At 38.4% G+C, this 23,101-nt stretch overlaps 1 protein-coding gene across 5 annotated transcripts in view; it reads left to right on the top strand.

Moving 5' to 3' along the window:
• PDSS2 (decaprenyl diphosphate synthase subunit 2) overlaps positions 1–23,101 on the top strand; it is a 273,431-nt gene that overhangs the window by 96,795 nt on the left and 153,535 nt on the right. For all 5 annotated transcript variants that reach the window (XM_043439220.1, XM_043439217.1, XM_043439216.1 and 2 more), the window contains one exon: positions 12,252–12,386. In XM_043439220.1, coding sequence (XP_043295155.1) covers positions 12,252–12,386 — 135 coding nt within the window. The remainder of the gene's footprint in view (positions 1–12,251; positions 12,387–23,101) is intronic.

The following is a 23,101-nucleotide window of genomic DNA, read 5'->3' as shown; positions in this document are numbered from 1 at the left end:
TTCTGTTCATTTTTTTAAAGAGTGATTTCTCCAGCTAAAACCTGTGATGGTTTCTGTCCCCGCCCCATTCCCACTTCAGTTTGCCTTTGATTCCCACTTTCAGTTTACCTATAACGTGTTTTATAATTGTTTTCAATTTGCTTATATTTACTGGATTCGTCCATCTCCTGTTGTAGCTTCTACATTGGCTTTAGCCTCTTAATAGTATGTTGTGTAAAGCCAATTGAATGACCTTCTCTCTTTGTCTTTTCCAACTTGTCCTACGGCAAATAGTCTAAATTTTCCACAACTGAACCACCTTCATTAGCTAGTAGGACTGAGCCACCAAGTATTAAACAAATACTTATTACTTACATTGAGATATTCTTTTTGATAAAAATGTACTTCTACCCAAGTAACCACCACTGCCCCCCGCCCCCCTGCCAAATTGTAGAGAATTAGTCTGACAGCAGTTCCCCTGGATTTGAGTGTCAGAGTCTGTTGAAATCAGGACTTCAAGTTGAGAAAAGCACTGAGCACTAAGGGAACACTTCTTCACGTTTGGTTGATTAATTCCCTACACAGGCGGACTCTGATAGCGGGAGGTGTGATTCTCAGCAGGTCAGCTTTTAGCCAGTGTCACTGCTTGAGTGGTGGTGTGAGTCTCATTTGTCAGAATAGTGTAATGATGCCTATATTCCAGCACTTGGTTTTTCTACGCCTTTGCTTCAACACTAAATTGGTTTTTTTCTAATGTGAACAAAAGGGGTCTGTGTGTAAAACTTGTGTGAGATCATTTTAATGGAGTTTTCAGTGTGACTGAAATATTTTTTAATGACCTGTTTTACTACGTTAGTATTTTAAAATAAATCTTCAGTTATCATTTGAGTTCAGAAATCTTTGTTGATTTTTTTTCTCCCCCTAGTGATAGTTTAATTCTAAGGCGGCCAGCTTATATCTTGCTGCAAACTTGATTGTTAGCGTTATTTTATTTGTTTTTTATTTCAGTCATATTTTGTTAAAGTACTGGTGTTCATTCGTTAATGATTTCTAAAAAGCTCTGTTTGATTTCCCCTCTGTTCAACAACTCCTATGCCCAATACCTGTTCTGCTTTCTCTTCTCTCTTCCTTTCTTTCCATTGCCTGCCTTCTGCCACATGCCCATCAAATCTAATTGCCGCTTTGCGAGAGCTTTGTTGAGGCAGTTCCTTGGCCCTGCTGTCCCTTGGGGATTTAATGCGGGTGGGATGTGCCTGTGGCCCTCGAGCCATGTCACTGGCTGCTATAGCTCCCAGACTCTAAAGACTGGTCACCTCAGGCCCTAATGTTGTTTCAAGTCTAGAGCATTTTAGTCTCAGAATAGATATGGCAGGAATAATACAATTTGGGTCATTTTGTCAATGGATATTAACCTCCAGCTTGTCTGCTAATTTTGTATAAAAATCTGTGACATGCAGACTATTTTTAGTCTCCTTCAAATTAGAGTGCTTTAAGACAATTTTCATGAGTGCTAATGTTTTTCTTTTACAACTTAGTAATATTACTGTCACTGAATTACTAATCATATATATATTATATATATATTTAACATCACTTTGATACCATTTAAACTTTGGCCTTATATCTAAACCTTAGAGAAATTAAAAGTGAAATGCAAGAACCCAAAAGACATCTAGATAGAACTTTGGGGTTCATTAAAGTTGAGTTAAATTTTTTCTTCAAGTGAGAATTATAGCTATAATATAGTAAGCCATTTGCCTTTTTAATATTCTGATATTTTAAAAATAGTTATCTTTTTCTCCAGACTTACAAAGAGATCTGTGCTCTTATGCAATTTGGAAAATATGTAAATCACCCTTAATCTGAAAATCCATTGATTAACACTTGTCACCATTTAGAGGCATTTTCTTCCTATTATTTCTCTTCATTTTTTAAACAAAATATTTTAAACACACTGAAAAATACATGGACACTTTGTGTATTAAATACCAATATAGTGACACTCAGATTTTAAATGTTACTGTTTTAGAAAACAAACATGGTTACCAAATGGGAAAGGGGTTGGAGAAGGATAAATTAGGAGTTTGGGATTAGCAGATACAAACTACTGCATATAAAATATATAAACAACAAAGTCCTACTTACAGCGCAGGAAACTATGTTTAATATCCTATAGCAAACCATAATGAAAAAGAATATGAAAAAGAGTATATATATATAAATTTGCTATCTACCAGAAACTAACACAGCATTGTAATCAACTATACTTGAATTAAAATAAAATGTTGATGTTTTATCATATTTATTCTTAGTTCATGGCCTTGTTTATTATATATATATGTGCATATATTGAACATAATTGGGATCATGTTATATTTATAGTTTTATAACTTTATCTTTTCTTTAACATTTTAAGTATTTTCCCATATCATTAAAATTTGTTTAGTGCTTTGTTGCAACACTAAATTTATTCTAGTGTTTGCACAGATTTTATTTTTAAATAATGGTAATTCTATTCTATTTAATTTTACATTTACTTCTAGTTCTTTTAACTTAATATATCACATATATCACATATTAAGTCATGTATACATGACTTAAAACACTTTTTCAAAAAACTGCAGGTTAAAACTCATTAGTACGTCACAAAGGCAATTTAGCAGGCTATAGTCAACATTAAAAAAAAAAAGAATAATAGAGAAGATCAGGGTATTCCTGTGATTCTTTTGCCAAAAAAATGTACATCTTCTAGTCAGTTCTTTTGCTTCAGTTATCTGTATATAAACTTAAAAATTTTTTTGACTAGGGGTCACAGTCACAAGTGTTATTAGAAACCTTTGTAACCAATCTCCCTCATGTATATTAGATTTGACACCCATCTTTTATGTTTACATTTTCTGGATTGATTTATTAAAACTAGGTATATTAAAGTGAGGTAGTCAAATAGTGAAACAAACTCTATACCTCTAGATTTTAGCACTGGAAGGAATTTTTCCACTTGTGGGGGTCTGGGAAGTTCTGATTTTTCCCATTCAGTTTTACTTTGAGAGGCTTTGAGCTAACAGGGCTTTCCCAGTAGCTCAGCGATAAATAATCTGCTTGCCAAGCAGGAGATGTAGGTTTGATCCCTGGGTCAGGAAGATCCCCTGGAGAAAGAAATGGCAGCTCACTCCAGTATTCTTGCCCAGGTAATCCCATGGACAGAAGACCCTGGTGGGCTACCATGGGGTCAGAAAAGGGTCGAGACTTAGCGACTGAACATGCGTGCACAAACTAACTCAGGGTGATGATCCCTTATTGTTGATAAGTTGTTCCCTTAATATTTGATTATCAGTTTCCCAAAAGATTGTGATTTGAGTCACTGGCATAAGTTAGAATTCTGAACTCTTGAACATAAATCTTTGGTTTTCTCTCCTCCGGTTCTGCCATCCTACCTCAGCTCGCCATCTGGAACTACCCCTACCTTCTGTTCAAAGTGAGTGTAGCCTCTCACAGGCACTGCTGCAGTGGTGAATTCAGTAAGTTCTCCTAAATGAAGAGACAAAGCTCTTAAACACTCCAGTATATTGAGTTCTGTCTGCTTAAAGCTTAAGAGAGAGGTCCTTTGATACGGCGTGATTCTTACATACAGTAACTTTTCAACATTGCATTAAACTCGCAGCATGTCATGTGGTAGTGCATTGGTCCTCTTCTCCAGTGTGGCTGTCACTTTTAAAGAATCCACTAGGATTTAGGAAGAGGGACTCAAGACACTGAACTCAAGGTTCAGGGTGTGTGTGTGCGTGCGTGCTAAGTTCCTCCACTTGTGTCCGAATCTTTGTGACCCTGTGGCTCCTCTGTCCGTGGGATTCTCCAGGCAAGAATACTGGACTGGGTTGCCATGCCCTCCTCCAGGGAATCTTCTCAACCCAGGGATCGAACCCATGTCTCCTGCATTGGCAAGCAGGTTCTTTACTACTAGCACCACCTGGGAAGCCCCCTGGTTCAGTGTAGCAAATGGATAATAGGAGAGATGAGTAAGGTTGAGACTACTAGTAGGTCTATTTGGGTAAGATGGTAAGATGGTGTCTGCTGCTGTACTTCTTAGGAGTTATTTGCTCTCTCATCTTGCATTTTTTGAGACTTATTCTGTATCAGTTACTCTGCTGGGTGCAGAGCATCCAAAGATGACTAAGCCTGAGGGCCCTTAAGATTCTCACAGCCTTGTGAGGAGTACCTTAGAACAAATACAGTAATCAAATAGCACGACTGAAAATTATATCTAAATCTTGGCACTTAAATTACTAATTGACTAGTTATTGTTTAGCTTTTCTAAGCCTGCTTGCTAATTTTCCTCATCTGTAAAATGATATTGCTAGTTCTTTTACATGGTTTTTGTGAGAATAAGAATGTACATATATAAATTAGCATATGCCTGGCATTATAGCATGTTTATAGTATGTTGTAACTGTGTCATTCAATGACATTTTTATTATTCAGTGCATTAAGTGCCAGGCTAGAAGTTTATAATAAAAAGCCCATGGAAGAGGCAGCTGCCTCATCCCAGGTTCTGTACACTGCACAGTCATCGTTCTCTGCTTCCATTGTGCGTTTATGTTCACTTTTCCTTCTGGGTGTCTGTGGAGACCCTTTTTATCTGTGGACATGCTCTGTTCCTTCCTGTGGCTCACACTCATCCTTCCTCAGTTCCTTACATATATAGGAATTCTCTAAAATTCTTTTTCTCTTCTCATGTCTTCCTTTCCCCTTTCCCCTTCCTCTTTCTTCTTCTTTCTCTCCCGCTCCCAAAACTCATCCATCAGTTCCTACTGCTTTAGCTATCACCTCTATGAAGATGCTTCCCAAATCTTTATCCACAGCATTTCCAGGTGCCTGCTGGGCATCTCCATCTGGAAGTCCTTCTTGCATTCAAAGTTAACATGTCCAAAAGTGAACTCATTAATTCCCCATTAACACTCCTTTTCTTTCCAGTCCTTGCTAATGCTAGCATCATCACCTCCAGCAGACACGTGTGAATCTTAAATTCAGCCCTGTATTTGCTCCCTGGTCCCCTCCTGATGTCTCGTTCTTGCAGAGGGTTGGCCAGACTAACCTGACCCCCCGCCATGCTGCTGCCATCATTCAGGTTTTCTTGAAAACCTTCCCTGCTGCTCCTACCCTAATTTAGGCCCTCATTATCTCCCACCTGGAACACTGGAAGAAGCTCCTCCTAACTAATCTTCCCTCTCCTTTCCCCTGCACCCAACAACACACTATTGCCAGAGTGACAGTATTAGGCCCCAAGTAGCAGTTTTAGTCTTTAGCCCTAATCACATTAGTCCCTTGCTGACAAACCATCCATGCCTTCAGATTGCCTGCAGAATAAAGTCCTGAGTCTGAACCTCTCAAGGCACCTCACTCTTTAGGCTGTCTCCTGGGCTTGTTCACCTCCACACATTGCCCAGATGATTAGCCCCATTGGTCCTGAACCTGCTTCCCATTCTTTTACCTGCTATCATTCTAACCCACTCCTTTCTCCCAAAGTACCATTCTTTCCATTTCAATAACTCCATCCCTCTCTTCGCTCTATACTCTGCTCAGGAAAATTTGACCATCTTTAAGGCTCAGTCTGAAGTCTGTCTCCACTGTGAGGAGCCCTCTAACAAGAAGCCGTTTTCTTTCTTCCTTTGTGTATGGATAGCTTATTGATACTCTACTGTCTTTGTTATCTGTTCTTTTGTTATTTAATTTAACCACTTTTTTTTTCAATTTAACCATTTTTGAAACACATCATTAACAGCTCTTTTATTAGACCTCATTTCTTGTATTCCTCATAGTACATATATGTGTTGAAACAGTGGAATTTGAGAGGGTATGGAGAGGTTCCATAGCTGTCATTTGAGGATTTAAAATAGTTAATAGTTACGGAAAGATAGGATGATGCAGTAGGAACTGCAGTTAACCACAGAAACAATGATGTGAGAAGGCCATACGATTGTGTTGCACAAAGTTCACCTGTAAGATCCTTATTTCCATGAAATTGTAAAGCTATTAGGATATTAGTGTTAATTATTGATCTGTTGTAGTTCTACAGCAGAATTTTGAAGAAGGCCAAATTCCTCCCCCCAAAATTCACCTTACAGACTTTTCAAAATGATGTTATTTAAAATTAGTGATATGTCTATAGTAGCTAATTTCCCAGGACTACATAGTATCTGACATATGTTTAAATTGATCGAAATACTGTTTTAGATTTGATACATCTCTAGTTTGTCCACCAAGCTACTACCTCCGTATTTCTCATTGACTACCGCAAAAGCATCCCAACTGATCTCCTCATATCCACGTTGTTCCCCCACTGCCAACATACCCACAAGTCACTTTTCCACACTGATGAAGGAAGACATTTTTTGTATATTTTTAAAAATATCTGATTACAGGACCAGATGCTTAAGTTACTGCAGTGGTTTCACATTGCTCTTTGGATAAAGAGCTAATGTCTAATTACAGCCTGTTTGACCTGTGTGGTCGAGTCCCTGTTTATGTCTAGCCTCATTTGTTCAGTGTTCTCAGCTTTGCATGTGCTCATTCTTTTGCTCTGAAGACACTCCCCTTACCTCTTCTCTTCCCACACTCCTCTTTTACATCTTTCTTCCTTTGGATGTCAACTCAGTCATCATTTCCTCAGGAAGCCTCTGACTTTCCTGGCTAGGCTAGTTCCCAGTTGTAAGCTCTCAGAGTATCATCTCTTTTTACTCTGTGGCATTATTAGCATTGTAATTTTACATTTATTTGTGATTCTTTCATTATTACCGGTCTCTAACATCAGCTTGTGAGCTTCACAAGCTCTTTGCCTGGTTTTGCTCACCGTGGCATCTGTGCTTAATGTATGGAAGGTATTTGGTCTATATTAGTTTAATGAATGATGAAGGTTTAAATATATATATATATATTTAAGCAAAAGGAAAATAATTGTATAGAATTTTAATGATATAGATTACAAGGGACTAAATATTGCTTTCATTTATGACACTTTTGATGATGTTAATGATTTCTCCCAATTTTTATACTTATTATACATATTGCAGTTAAAGAAAAGTAAACTCCTTAGTCACCCAGTCATGTCTGTCTCTTTGCAACCCCATGGACTGTAGCCCGCCAGATTCCTCTGTCCATGGGAATTCTCCAGGCAAGAATACTGGAGTGGGTTACTATGCCCTCCTCCAGGGGATCTTCCCAACCCAGGGATCCAACCCAGGCCTCCCGTATTACAGGCAGGTTCTTTACTATCTGAGCCCCAGGGAAGAGTATTCGACAATTACATGTAGTAAAGTGAAATCATAAAGAACCACAGAGTAAGGGAAAAACTCAGATGTCAGGTAATGCAGGCTTCCCTTTGAGGTGTTATGTCAGGGGCTGTGCAGCTTCTTGAAGATCTTTATCCACAAGGGACTCAGCATCAGTAGAGGCTCCTCTGTTCTTTAATTTCTTCATGTGAAGCCACAATTCACCAGCTATATTTTCTATCTATTGGTGTCGGTCTCTAAAGTAATACTTACCAAGCCTGTCTTCTGTCCATATGGTACCCTTTCAGATGAGCAGACAGTCATCACGTACTCCTCTAGCTTTAGTTCTCCCAACCTTCCCCTTCACACACACTGTGTTCTGTGCTGTTAGTTCTGGGGACAGTTGTGTCCTTCTCTCTCTCCTCTAAACCTTCACACATGTTGTCTCTAAAACACTCTTTTTTCACTTCCCCTCCTTGCTTCAGATCCTGACTCCTTCCCTCTCATTCTTTAGGTCTCAGGGAGGTCTCTCTCACCACTCCTTCACCCCATTTATGTTGGTTGCCCTTGTTCATATCCCAAAGTAGCTCATGCCACATTTTATTATTATTGTAAATCCAGACTGTATAATCCACACGAAGGGAGATCACAACACACCAGTGTATGTCATTATGTCCTCCACTGTCTGTCTAGCACTGTGCCTGACTTATAGTAAGCATTTACTACATTTTTGGCTGCGTAAATTTGAGAACACCATCTTTACTATTCTCCAAGCTAGCATTCTTTTTTTTTTTTTTTGGTCAGCCAAGCGTGTGGCAGTAAATGATTTCACGATCTTCTGGATATGCTCCAGCTTGTTGGTATTTCTCCTAGAGAGGCACTCAGAATAAATTGTAGTGTTCAAGGTGAAAATATGACCTGGATTATATGAAACATTATCTCTGCAAATTTAGAATGCTAGGGACTTTTTTATGCTCAGGAGCTAAATTTCTTATTTTTGTTGTGAGCTAAATTTTGAATAGTGGATATTATCAAATTATCTTATTACTTATTTTTTTTTTAAAGGCTGTTAATGAAGTGAATTTAAAGAAGTAGTGTTTTGGAAACATTTACTTTACTCAAACTGTTAACCTGTTCTTTGGATTATCAACTATTGTCTTGTGTGAAATTGATGCTTAGAAGGTATGCTTTTCTGACTGCTCTCTTGATTTCTGTCAGCTGGTCCGCTAGAGTCTCTTTTCCTGACCTTTTCAGTAGTGCTTTCTGAAAGTGGAATGTGTTTCAGCCATATATGATGTTTCAGGCTCATAGAAGGAAGAACTCCTTAACTTTTGTTATTTTGGGGAGTAGAAGAAGAAACAATATAGGAAATTATCGGTGGCTCAAAAAGTGAAGAATCTGCCTGCAGTGCAGGAGACTCTGGTTCAGTCCCTGGTCAGGAAGATCCCCTGGAGAAGGGAATGGCTACCCACTCCAGTATTCTTCCCTGGAGAATTCCATAGACAGAGGGGCCTGGCAGGCTGTAGTCCAAGGGGTTGTAAAGATATAAGAATTAAGAAAAATACATGGCAAAAAAGTAATAAGGAGAGAGAATGTAGTCTTCTGACTGCCTTATCGCCTCCCATGTGCTTCCACAGGGGCATATGCTTTACTCATGTTGTCTCTTCCACACAGTGACTACAGGAAACAGGTGTCGTTTAACCTCATTTTACAGAAAAAGTGATAGTCTGAGTCATACAACTAATAAATGGCAGAAGGATTTTTCAGACCTGGTTCTAAAGCAGTCAGTATTCTAGTGACTCAATAAATAGCTGGTGTATGAATGAAATGAAGCAGATGGAGAGTCACTATAGCATAATGGATAAACATGTATATAGACTCTAGAGCCAGGGGGCCTGGATTCAAATCCTGACCCTATCAGGGTTCTAAGGCTTGCTGTCCTTGGTATCTTGGGCAAGTTGCTTGATCTCTCTGTGTGCCTCATTCTGTTTGTCTCTAAAATCAAAATAATTGTGGTACCTTCCTCATAGAGTTGTTGTGAGTTAATTTGATTAATATATAGTAAAATACTTAGAACAGTTCCTGGCATATATTGTGAGGTTCTATGTACAGATGTGTTGTTGCTGCTGCTGCTATTGTATTTTGATGATGGTGGTGATGTATGTGTCCTCTGTGAAAGGTCTCCTCTCTGAGAAGTTTGTGGAAGGTGTGTTATCAGAACTGTTGCCAGGACTATTTCTTCAGCCTGACCCGTTGTCTCAAAACTCACAACTTAAGTTTTAAGTTGTTAAGTGTTACCCTCATATCTTTCATTCCTCAGTTCAGTTGCTCAGTCGTGTCCTACTCTTTGCGACCCCATGGACTGCAGCACACCAGGCCTTCCTGTCCATCACCAACTCCCAGAGCTTGCTCAGACTCATGTCCATTGAGTCGCTGATGCCATCCAACCATCTCATCCTCTGTCGTCCCTCTCTCCTCCTGCCTTCAATCTTTCCCAGCATCAGGGTCTTTCCCAATGAGTTAGTTCTTTGCATCAGGTGGCCAAAGTATTGGAGCTTCAGCTTCAGCATCAGTCCTTCCAATGAATATTCAGGACTGATTTCCTTTAGGATTGACTGGTTTGATCTCCTTGCAGTCCAAGGGACTCTCAAGAGTCTTCTCCAGCACCACAGTTCAGAAGCATCAATTCTTCGGCACTCAGCTTTCTTTATAGTCCAACTCTCACATCCATACATGACTACTGGAAAAACCATAGCATTGACTAGACCATAGCTTTTCATTCCTAAACAGGCTCAACCCCCCAAACACACACACACATACACAGCCTCACCTTCCTCTTTTCCCTTTCTATAATTAGGAGCCAATTCACAGCTTCTCTTTAATATTATTATTATATACCTCAGGTAAAACATGTTTAAGGATCTAGTAGCCTATGTTGGGCTTCCCAGGTGGCTCAGTGGTAAAGAATCCACCTGCCAATGCAGGAGATATAGGTTCAATCCCTGGTCGGAAAGATGCTCTGGCAACCCACTCCAGTATTATTGCATGGAAAATACCATTGACAGAAACCTGGCAGACCACAGTCCATAGGGTTGCAAAGAGATGGACTGAGCACCCACACACATTAGCCTAAGTTAAAATCTGTAATTCAAAGCAAAAAACTTGGAAAGCACTCCATTTTACATTTTCTTCCAAAATACTATGCTTCCCAGTCTCCCTACAGTTCAGGTCTGTAGACTTTAAGTAGATTGTTACATTATAAAAAAGAGCTTTGGATATTTCTGTTGATTATTTGTTTCTACTATAGTATAGCTTAATTACCTTAAATTAACTTCCTTTTTCTAGGAAATTAGAACCTCTTTGTAAAAATCGTTAACCTCTCTAACCTACTGAAGATCACTTACTAGATTAAGGAGAAAATATAAGTAAAGAAAGAACTGTAACTATCATTTTGCAGTAAGCCTGAAGATGTCTTATTTCGAAACTAATGAAAGAGTAAGGGGCCCTTTTAAAAATTTACTTGGAAGCATGAGGGGAGAAAATTTTCTTACGTAATGGGCTAACTCATTAATTTTGACTATATTAACTTAATTTAAATTAATTCTTTGTTCAGAAGTCACCCAAGGAAGTCTTAATAAGTCAGTGAAGTATTAGAATACAAATTTTCCTGTTTTTAGAAATAAAGTCACAGATGTAGAAGACAAATTTATGGCTACCAAAGGGGGAAGAGGAGGAGGGATAAATTGGGAGATTGGGATTGGCATATATACACTACATATATAAACTAGAAAACTAAGAAGAACCTACTGGATAGCACAGGGAATTCTTCTCAATATTCTGTAATGACCTATATGGGATTTGAATCTAAAAAAGAATGTGTGTGTGTGTATAACTGATTCACTTTGATGTATAACTTAACTAATACAACTGTATTAGTTAAATTATAAATCAACTAAACTCCAATAAAAATTAATAACAATTTTTTGCTATTTTTACCACATTCAGGAATTTTGTTTGTATGTTATTTATGTATACTTTTTAGTATAACCTATTCAATTAGTGCTCATGAAGATTGTTGTAAGTGTTAATTTATTATAATATGTTGTTTAGTCTTTCAGTCATGTCCTTTGTGACTCCATGGACTATAGCCCGCCAGGCTTCTCTGTCCATGGGGATTTTCCAGGTAAGAATACTAGAGTGGGTTGCCATGCCCTCCTCCAGGGGATGTTCCCAATCCAGGAATAGAGTCCAGGTCTCCCACATTGCAGGCGGATTCTTTACTGACTGAGCCCATTATAATATGTTACACATAATTTTCTGTCTTTTTTTCTTTTTCTAATGTTGCCCTTTAGTTCTTATATGACAACCTTTTGTGATACTTAAACAAACAAAAATGTAATCTCGGAAAGTATTTCTGACCTTAGTTATAGTAGAAATTATAAATATTGAATATTCATAACAAAAAAATTACATTCTATGTTAAAGCTTAATGTTGCTTAGAATGATTATTCTTTGCATAAAAAATAAGAAATGGTAAAATATTTGCCCATGGCATTCATTTCCATTTTACTTCTCCAATTTTCAACCTGTGAAGACAGAAATCGTTTTGTACCCATTCCCTTACCAGCATCATCACCACATAATACAACTTCATTGAAGCCATACAATTTATATTTCACCTGCAGTCAACTACCACAAAACAGTTTAACACTATGGGTTCCTCTGGTTATCAGACCACATGGTTAAGATTGCATGGGAAAACCCAGAAAGAGGAGGAAGCCAAATCATTAGGCCTCACAGTTTTGAGATTATCACTTTCAAAACTAGCTCAGGGTTTCTCTAGATGTTGCCTGCAGTCACTGCTTCCTCCTGTTAACTCTTTCTTCCACAATCCTATTTCTTTTCAGCGGGTCCCGTTGTCTGATTTTGGAAGCATGGGTGTATTTGCAGCAGTTCTCTTACTTGATCCAACTTATTTTGTGATTCTCTTTCTTTTCTTGTTGGCAGGGGTCTTGTACACGACAGCCAGAATAACCTTCAGTTGAGGGGCTTGGTGGTGTTACTTATTTCTAAGGCAGCTGGGCCCAACAGTGTGAATGCTTCGTGTCAAAAGTATGACATGGTCAGTGGGATCTATTCATGGTAAGAAGAAATTTTGAGATTGCTCTCTAAATTGTGTTTTCATACAGTAGTCAGTAGAAATCACTGTTTAGTTCTTTGTCATTCTCTGATTCAGAGATAGATTAAAATATTTTGTAAGGTTAAAATATGGGTTTTTACTGTTCTTAACAAATCTAATAGTCTTAGCTACTTTGTATGGAACTTTGGTAAATTTTCCCTTGTGTTTTTGTCTAATACTTTCCTTTCTACCTTGGGCATTTAAATTTTTTTATTGAATGCTACCCTTCTGCCCCATCATGATATCATTTTATTTCTGTAGAGAACTCTGTATCATTTAGTCCAGGATTCATGGTTTTTAAACCTACTCAATAGGATAACTTAACTGTATATATAATGATGCAACTATCATTTTAGGAGATGTCTACTTCAGTGCTGTATCATTAACTTTATTTTGCTTATTTTTATGGTGAAGAGGTTTTTATTAAAGTAACTGAAATAAGAAACTTTTACATCTCACATTTAGATTAAAAAATAAATTTATGAGTATATATTAGTTATTTTGCTGCATATAAAACTTTAAAATTTCAGTTGTGATTTTTAAATTGTGATTTAAAAAAGTTTTTTAGTAATATATCAGCAATAACTTTGCTTAATCTTAGAAGTGTACTTGGCACTGTGTGGAAAACCTCTATAGAAGTAATAGTCTGCAGGTGGACTTTGGCACATGAAACTAAAAGCACCCAAAAACATGGTGATGAGGAAATTTTCTTCACAAAAAGAACTATTTCTTGAAGCTTAGACTTATGGTTAATAGATCTTATTGATTTACTTTAAAAATCAATCCACATCACTATCACACATCACTATCACGCAGTTGTGCTCATTTCACATGCTAGCAAGGTAGCGCTTAAAATCCTTCAAGTGAGGCTTCAACAGTACATGAACTGAGAACTTCCAGATGTACAAACTGGATTTAGAAAAGACAGAGGAACCAGAGATCAAATTGCCAATATCTATTGGACCATAGAGAAAGCAAGGGAATTCCAGAAAAACATCTACTTCTGCTTCATTGTCTATGCTAAAGCCTTTGTGTAGATCACAACAAGTTGGAAAATTTTTAAAGAGATGGGAATACAAGACCACCTTCACTGTCCCCTGTGAAACCTGTATGCAGGTCAAGAAGCAACAGTTAGAACTTGGACATGAAACAATGGACTGGTTCAAAATTGGGAAAGGAGTACATTAAGGCTGTATATTGTCACCCTGCTTATTTCACTTCTATGCAGAGTACATGATGAGAAATGCTGGCCTGGGTGAATCCCAAACTGGAATCACACTTGCAGGGAGAAATATCAATAACCTCAGATGTGCAGATGACACTACCCTTATGGCAGAAAGCGAAGAGGAACTAAAGAGACTCTTGATGAAAGTGAAAGGGCAGAGTGAAAAAGGTGGCTTAAAACTCTGCATTCAAAAAAAGATCATGATATCGGGTCCCATCACTTCATGGCAAATAGAAGAGGAAAAAGTGGAAGCAGTGACAGACTTTATTTTCTTGGGCTCCAGAATCACTGTGGATGGTGACTGCAGCCTTGAAATTAGAAGATGATTTCTTCTTGGCAGGAAAGCTATGACAAACCTAGACAGTGTGATGAAAAGCAAAGGCAATACTTTGCCGACAAAGGTCGGTTATAGTCAAGGCTGTGGTCTTTTCAGTCACATACAGTTGTGAGCTGAATATGCAAAGAAGGCAAAGCGCCAAAGAATTGATGCTTTTGAACTGTGGTGTTGGAGAAGACTTTTGAGAGTCCCTTGGACAGCAATCCACCTGTAATGCAGGAGACCTTGGTTTGATTCCTGGGACAGGAAGATCCTCTGGAGAAAGGGTAGGCTACCCACTCCAGTATTCTTGAGCTTCCCTTGTGCCTCAGCTGGTAAAGGACCTGCCTGCAATGCGGGAGACCTGGATTCGATCTCTGGGTTGGGAAGATCCCCTAGAGAAGGGAAAGGCTACCCACTTCGAGAAGGGAAAGTCTACCCACTTCCAGTGTTCTGGCCTGGAGAATTCCATGGACTGTATAGTCCATGGGGTCGCAAAGAGTCGGACATGACTGAGCAACTTTCACTTTTGGATAGCAAGTAGATGAAACCAGTCAATCCTAAAGGAAATCAACCCTGAATATTCATTGGAAGGACTGATGCTTCATTGGAAGTTGAAGCTCCAATACTTTGGTCACCTGATGCCTACAGCCTACTCATTGGAAAAGACCCTGATGCTGGCTGGGAAAGATTGAAGACAGAAGGAGAAGAGGGAGACAGAGGATGATATGGCTGGATGGCATCATCGATGCAATGGACGTGAACTTGGGCAAACTCTGGGAGGTGGTGAGGGACAGGGAGGCCTAGCGTGTGCAGTCCAGGGGATCATGAAGAGTTGGACATGACTGAGCGACTGAACAACAACAACATATCTCTAATGAATATCTGCTGGTTTACTATCACTAATCTTAAAATAATACTTGGAAGTCTTTGAGACCTAATAAGTGTTCATTAAATGTTTGCTGCATAAATGAATCATTCCCATTTTATAGAAAAGGGAACAAAAACTGATACTAAAACTTGTCTAAAATTTTCTAGGTATAAAATGTCTGAAGTGTATTTCTTTCTACTATGCAGATGCTGTTACCCTTATGTACAGTGCACTATGTTGTGACCTTGTGTTTCCAATCTCTAATCTAGCCTCTAAGAAACAGCTACATTACCTTCTGATTCTTCATAGGAGCATAATGTATTTGGTTGATGGATGTTGTAATATGAATATTATAAAAGAACTTTGCAAAAGAGTAGCTAGTACATTACAAATGTAAAAATTCCCCAAATGGTATAAAAGGGTTTCATACCCAAGTGTATAGAATCCACAGTTACATTTAGGAGATGGTATGTGGTTCCAGGCTGTGTTTCTGTAATCAGACTTTATCTAGTAAGTCACTGGTGATGCTTGGGTGTTCTACAGACTTGTTAATGTGAAAATGTAATTTGGCATAGTACTACGAGAAACCATTCATTTGTTTCTCTATCCCTAAAGTCATTTGTTTGGCTTCTACTTTCTTAATTGTTCAAGTGTAACTTTTGCTGGAGGCTTGTATCTATAATGTCACAATGAATTATTTAACATTTGAGGAAAGTGCTGATTTGGTAGCTTTTTAATTCACTTCCAAACTACTGGGATTTACATTGTTGGTGTTTTTCTCTCATAAACTTGACTTTGATGTCAGTTAATGGGACCTGAGTAAATTACCTAAGGGAACAAAAGTGAGTTAGGTGACCTCTTTTTTTTTGGCCTAAGGCTACAACTGCTGGATATATCTTGTGGATGTGTCTCATGAACTTATCACATAATGGCCAGAAGAGGCAAATTTTTGGCTAGAATGTAATAACATTTTGAAAAATAGGTAAGTGAATCACATTTATAAAAATGCACTGTAAACATCTGCCATGACCTTTTGCTAGCAAGACCATGGGCTTTAAGTTTATTCCACCAACCCTGACTTTAAAAATTGGTTACAAAGGTGATCGGGCAAAAAGGTTATTTTTAAATTTGCAAGCATCCCTAACCACAACTGAGAAAATAAGTTTACAGCCTATTCTATTAATGATAGGATATTTTTGTGTATAGAAGATAGAGAACTATAATATATAATATATAGTATTACAAAGTAGAGACTTCCCTAATGTAACATGATTATTACATTAAGAAATGCATGTGAATTTTGTGAATAATGATTCAGTTTTCTCTGTTGCTTTAGGAAGAACCAACTCAAATATTTCTCATCCAACTAGTGATTATAAACAGACCACAAATTTTCACTCTACCTTCATTCCCTGAAATTTCCTACCACCTCTTGTTATCTATGTTAGAAGAGACTGAAACAAGTTTGCCAAACATTTTCTTTTCTTCCTGAGTATTCAGCTAGACTACATGTATTCTCAGCCTTCCTTTGCAGTTGGCTGGGCTATATAAATGAGATCTAGCCAATAGAATATAAGTGAAATTTACTATTTCCTGACCATAAAAATCGCACATTTGCAGTACACCTTAAGCAGATGATCTTGGTAGATAACCTATTCAAGATGAAAGGTGTCTACACCCCTAGAAGGAGAGCCACTTGTTCATCAGGAATATCTATATAGTCTTGATGTATGAGAAGAAAAACCTATTTGTTCAACCACTTAAACTGTTTAAGTGGTTTATCTGTTAATAGTAGGGCCATGTGTCTATCAGTCGCTCAGTCATGTTAGACCCTTTGCCACCCCATGGATTGTAGCCTGCCATGCTCGTCTGTCCATGGGATTCTCCAGGCAAGAATACTGAAGTGGGTTGCCAGATCCTTCTCCAGGAGGTCTTTCTGACCCAAGGATCAATCCCAGTCCTCCCACATTGCAGGCAGAGTCTTTACCATCTGAGCCACCAATAGTGCCATAGTAATTAATATTTTTCTGCTTTCTGTCACCCGGTTATCCCTGTGAATTTGGTGGTTCTTGATTACTCCCACTCTTTTACCTTTCGTGACCAGTAAACCACCAACTCACAAGTTTCTCCAGGTCTTTTTCTCTTTCAGTCCACTTTCCTCTCTCCTGTTCCAGGCCTTTGTTACTTCATGTTTAGATATTAGCAGTAGCTGTCTATCAGGTCTCCCTGTCTCTCGATAGTTCGTCTTCATTTTTTTTTCTGGGTCTTGTTAAATTGCACACCTGCTTTGATCACTCATTAAATGGATTCTTATTAAGCAGTCACTATGTGACGTGGGAAATAGATGGGGAGACAGTGGAAACAGTGTCAGACTTTATTTTTGGGGGCTCCAAAATCACTGCGGATAGTGACTGCAGCCATGAAATTAAAAGACACTTACTCCTTGGAAGGAAAGTTATGACCAACCTAGATAGCATATTAAAAAGCAGAGACATTACCTTGCCAACAAAGGTCCATCTGGTCAAGGCTATGGTTTTTCCAGTGGTCATGTATGGATGTGAGAGTTGGACTGTGAAGAAAGCTGAGCACCGAAGAATTGATGCTTTTGAATTGTGGTGTTGGAGAAGACTCTTGAGAGTCCCTTGGACTGCAAGGAGATCCAACAGTCCATCCTAAAGGAGATCAGTCCTGGGTGTTCATTGGACGGACTAATGCTGAAGCTGAAACTCCAATACTTTGGCCACCTCATGCGAAGAGTTGACTCATTGGAAAAGACCCTGATGCTGGGAAGGATTGGGGGCAGGAGGAGAAGGGGACGACAGAGGATGAGATGGCTGGATGGCATCACCGACTCAATGGACATGAGTTTGAGTAAACTCCAGGAGTTTGTGATGGACAGGGAGGCCTGGCGTGCTGCGATTCATGGGGTCGCAAAGAGTCGGACACGACTGAGCGACTGAATTGAATTTGAATTTGATGTGATGTTCCAGGCAGGTACAGGGAGATAGAAGCTGAATAGTGAATATATTTATCCTCAGTGACCTTATTAGCATCAAACTAGGGCACATACAAGTTTACAGACAACTGTAATGCAATGCCATAGATGCTGTAAGTAAAGTATAAGTAGAATTCTGTAGAGGAATTGAATGGTTGGGAGGAGGAAAGGAGACAATTTCAGTAAAAGAGAGCATATGAACTTTTACAAAGAGGGAACTTATAAGTGGATTCTGAAGGTAACTAGGAGGTTATCAGAGGAAAGCAGGTAGGCAAGGGGTTTGGTAAAAGTGGTTGTGTTGAAGGTAAAGAAAGTGAGGAACAGACTCACCAAACATGTGGTCTGGAAGTACAGAGCAGGTCCTGCACTGTGCTGACACTGTAATGGGCACTCGGTAAGTAACTTGTTATGTGAATGCATGAATTTACATAATAGAGACCGGGGCATTATGCATGTAAGTGTTATGGGTTGAATTCTGTCCCTGCCCCCAAATTCATACATTGAAGCCTAACCCCTCATTCCTCACAGTGTGCCCTTGTTTGGAGATGGGGTCTTTATTGAAATAATCCAGTTAAAATGAGGTCATTAGAATGAGCCATAATTCAATGACCTTATTTTAAAAAGGGGGAAACTTGGGCACAAATGTGCATATACAGGCAGAACACCCTGTGAATATGAAGATGGTCATTTTCAAGTCAAGGAGAGGGGCATAGAACAGGTTTGTCCCTCATAGCCCCAGCAAACTAACATATTGCAGACCACTGATGAGGAGATGGTCTAGAAAAGGAAGGTTGAAGTTGGATTGTGAAGGTCCTAAGGGATCAGAGCTCTATCCTGGAGAAACAGTGGGGAGCCATCCAAGAGGCATAGAATAGCCTTGGAATCTGGAAGCAGGCTACCTTAATTACTAGCTGTGCCTCAGATTTCAGCTCTTACCTTTCAGAGAATGGTTTTAAGAATTAATGAGTGAATAGAGTAATGCATTGCATAGTAAGCATTCTGTACATATTTATTCTTGTTTATAGATATTATAAAGGTCTTTAAGTGAGGGGGTCACATTACTATATCTGTGTTCTAGAATGTAATCGGTTGAGAAGATAACACAGAGAGTTGAGGTTCAAGAGGTAAAGAGGACCAGCCAGGGAGTTATTGAAATAGTCTAGGTGGTTGCTGAGAGGGAAAACAGAGACCTGGAGAGATTAAGGAGTCTTTCCCCAAAGCAGCAGGTTAGCAGTTGGCTGAGTTGGGTTTAGACCCATTAGGTCCTTTGATCTCATGCCATTTTCTACCAGCATTTCCCAGTTTGTGTTTCATTTAGGGTGAAGGTTTTACTAGGTGGTCAGTGAGACAAAAGGTCCTGTGGTCAAATAAATTTGGTTTTGCCAGGTTAAACAGAGTTTAAAAGATTTCTTCATTTCAGAAATCTCAAAAATTGTTAGGTATGTATGGCATCCATCATGAATCTTTAAGAAGAGATATTGTTTCCCGGTTATTTGACTGTAAAACCTTTAAACCCCTGTCAGCTACTGTGAAGCAGTTTGGTACATCTTATGTTATGTTAGGGTACCTAATTTTGAGGGCTAATGGAAACTGTGAGGCAGAAATAACAGAGTCACCAATAAGAAAACAGAGTCAAAAAGGTGAAGTAACTTTCTGAGATCCTGCATTAAGTGATCAAGTAGGGGAAGAAATATATCATGCTGGTGGCCTCAGTTTAATTCCTTATTCTGTCATTTATTTGCTGTGTGACCCCAGACAGTTAGGTTACCTCTCTGTGCCTCATAGGTTTGAGTGTATCAAAGAAGGTAATTTGAATAAAACACTTAGAACAGTGTGTTGTGTGTAGACTGAACTTAACAAGTGTTATTTCTTATTGTTTTTCCAGAGCCCTGTCATGCTGCTTTATGTCCTTTATCAGATTTCTCACTCCTTCAGGGCAGGCCCTTAGCTTTGTGCATATTTTCATCTCACCACTGTGTTGGACATAGTATTCATTTAAATCTTTGTCTGGATGACTGAATCTTCAATGTACATAACTGTTCTACACCAAAACAAACATTTGAATCACACGTTTTACAGTATATGCTTTTTAGAGTAGTTTAACATGGACTCTACCTAACTTTGGCCACCTGATGTCAAGAACCAACTCATTGGAAAAGACCCTGATGCTGGGAAAGATTGAAGGCTGAAGGAGAAGGGGACGACAGAGGATGAGATGGTTGGATGGCATCACTGATGTGATGGACATGAGTGTGAGTAGGCTCTGGGAGGTGGTGATGGACAGAGAAGCCTGGCATGCTGCAGTCCATGGGGTCGCAAAGAGTAGGACACGACTGAGCGACTGAACTGAACTTACAATCACTATATCTTATTATATCCTTTGCAACTTTTAATTTAGGACATGAGCTGTAATCAGACACTAAAGTACTCTTCATGGAATAGTCTTAATTTTTAGCTTAGTTATCATGTAAAGCAATATGTGGTTTTGTTTAAAGAATGAAAAGTGTTAATGAAGTATCAACAAAAACACACACAAAAAAGCCGACAAGTTTTTAAAGTATTGCCCAATATCTACTGGGCAATCTTAAAAGTCCCATCAAAAGTTCGTTTTGTTTTCCTCAATATTTCCACCTATTCCTTTCCTGTTTTAAAACTTATATTTTGATTATTCATCTCTGTTATCTGCAGCTTCCATTCTGGTATCTATACGGCTTGAGTTTTACTAATAGGTTGTAGACTCTTCTGAACTTAATTCCCTCTGGGCAGCAGAGGGAGGAGAAAGAGTTGCTGCTGAGGGACTGTTGTGGTGAGAGTGTTCCTGCAGCCATTAGCCTCAGAGCGGAGCAGCCGGCTGTCTGGAACTGTAATGCATACCTGTCATCTTGAGGCATGGCCACTGAATTTAATTAAAGATCTGCAGGGTCCTGATATATTATAAACATGGTGCCACCTTCTTCTTGCCTACCTTTCTCTGTCTCTAATCTATTTGCTAGAGATAAATTCAGTGATAAGTAGAACCTACAAGAATGAAAAGGTATTGAATGAATCAGGAGTAAAGTGATTGTTGGGCTTCCCAACAATCTGCTGATTGTTGAGGTGTTGAGGTGACTCAGCAGTAACTGAGAATCCGCTTGCCGTGAACGAGATGCAGGTTTGATCCCTGGGTGGGGAAGATTCCCCTGAAGGGGGAATGGCTTCCCTCTCCCGTATTCTTGCTTGGGAAATCCCTTGGACGAAGGAGCCTGATGAGCTACAATCCATGGGGCTGCAAAGAGTCATACGTGACTTAACAACTAAACAACAGCAACAAAGTAATTGTTATTTTTGTCCTTTAGATGGTCTGTTGGCCAGGATACATGTGGGTACTGGTAAATTGTCAATCATGCCAATTCTGTTTGTAAAACAAGTACTTTTATCATATTACTCATTTGGCTTCTGAGTGGCAGGTGAGCTGATAAATGGGAATAAAATTATGGATTGATCTTTTTATGTATTTATTTGTAGTGCTGATAAAAAGCAGTTGTGCTGTGTGTGCGATTAAACATAGTTCAAATGATCTGTTTTCTTCATAGGAGCCCAGTATTCAGCATGTTCCTAGTACTTAGATGCCAGTCAGTTGACTATTTGCTTAGAGTGGAATAATCCCGGTAACTATTATTATCGTTGTGATTATTATTATTTAATCTTGAAGCAAGGAAGACCTTCCTAAAGTGTTTCAGCACTCTGGACCCATAAACAAAAAGAATCATCAAAAAAGAATTCTTCAATGGAAAGAAATGTCCCATAAAGTCAAAAGACAGGTGCCAAAGTTATAAAAATATTTGCAACATATATGACAGAGGGCTACGTTTTAATAAACAAATCAGTTGAGGATCCTATAAATCAGGAAGAAGATAGTACTATGCAATCATGGATGAAAAACATGAACAGGATGTTCAGTGAAGAAAACTCATAGATGGTTAGTAAACAAAAGGGAAGAAAGGCTGGACCTCATCATAAAGGACAAATTAAAATCATAGTTTCCCTCTGTCAGGTTGGAAAAGGTTAAAAAGTTTGATAGCCAATGTTTCTTTGTGAGGAAAAAGGCACCCAAATGCTTTGTTCGTAGGGATGTTAACTGGTATACTTGCTTAGAGAGCAATTTGGCAATAGCTGTAAATTTTATTTTAATCCAGCTACCCTTTGATTTAGCAAAATTGTGTACTAATATATTAACATAAGTGCCCAAACATATATGTAGAAGAATGCTCTTTGTAGTATACTTTGTAAGAACAGCAACAAAAAAGGAAATAACCTAAGTGTTCATCAGGAGGGAACATGTTATGTTATTGCTGCAAAGGAATATCACATGGTCATTTAAAAGAATTAAGGAGATCTGTATGTGCCGATCTGGGAAGAGCTCAAAGAACATGTAAGAAAAGCAAGACTCCGAAATGGATTCTATAATAGTTGGTCCCATTGGGGCTTGAATGGGTGGGCAGTGGATTTTTATTTGCATGAAAAATATCTCAGAAGGAAGGAGACACAAAGAACTGTCAATAGTGGTCACCTCTGGGGAGTGGCAGTTGTAGGGAAATGGGATGAAAGACTTTGTTTATTCTATGTCCTGTTTAGTGGTCTGAATTATTTTTCATTTATACAGGTTTTACTTATGTACTTCTTAAAAAGCAGTGAAAATTTTTGTTGATTGCAGATAGTTAGCTTAGAAATTCTATCCTACTATTAAAATGAAGGACTTTGAACTGATTTAAACTTTTATCTCTTCCCCTCTTTGACAGGATAAAATATCCTATGAAAATGCATGAACTCTAGATGTTTTTTAAATAAAGAAAGCAGGAGTGATGCAAAATGACATCTTTTAATTAACTTTCTTAGCTTTGCCATCCATGGCAGAGTTAAAATGGACACTATCAACTTTTTGGTAACTGTGCTAATTCTTTTTCAACTCAGTATATTATTTAGTTGATTAAAGTTAAATTAATGATTAAGGTTAAACATCTAAGGTGATTGTTGGGCTTAAAGAACTAATCAGATAAAAGACCTTATAAATAAAATATAAGTTAAATCTAGAAAATAGCTTATAATCAAATTATTAATCTAAACATTACTTTCTCCTCTAAGTGAAAATTGGTCAGGCTTGGTGTACTGTTAGAAGAACTGGTAGTAAAATATTTGGAGACCTATTTGAAATCTTAATTTATGAAGATAAGTGGAGAACGTGAAAAGCTGTGAAGAAGCAAGATGATTTTTTTTCCTTTAAAATAATCTTTA

The sequence above is a fragment of the Cervus canadensis genome, chromosome 20 (genome assembly GCF_019320065.1).
Source record: "Cervus canadensis isolate Bull #8, Minnesota chromosome 20, ASM1932006v1, whole genome shotgun sequence".
Taxonomy (NCBI): domain Eukaryota; kingdom Metazoa; phylum Chordata; class Mammalia; order Artiodactyla; family Cervidae; genus Cervus; species Cervus canadensis.
This window is presented reverse-complemented; position numbering and strand designations above follow the sequence as displayed.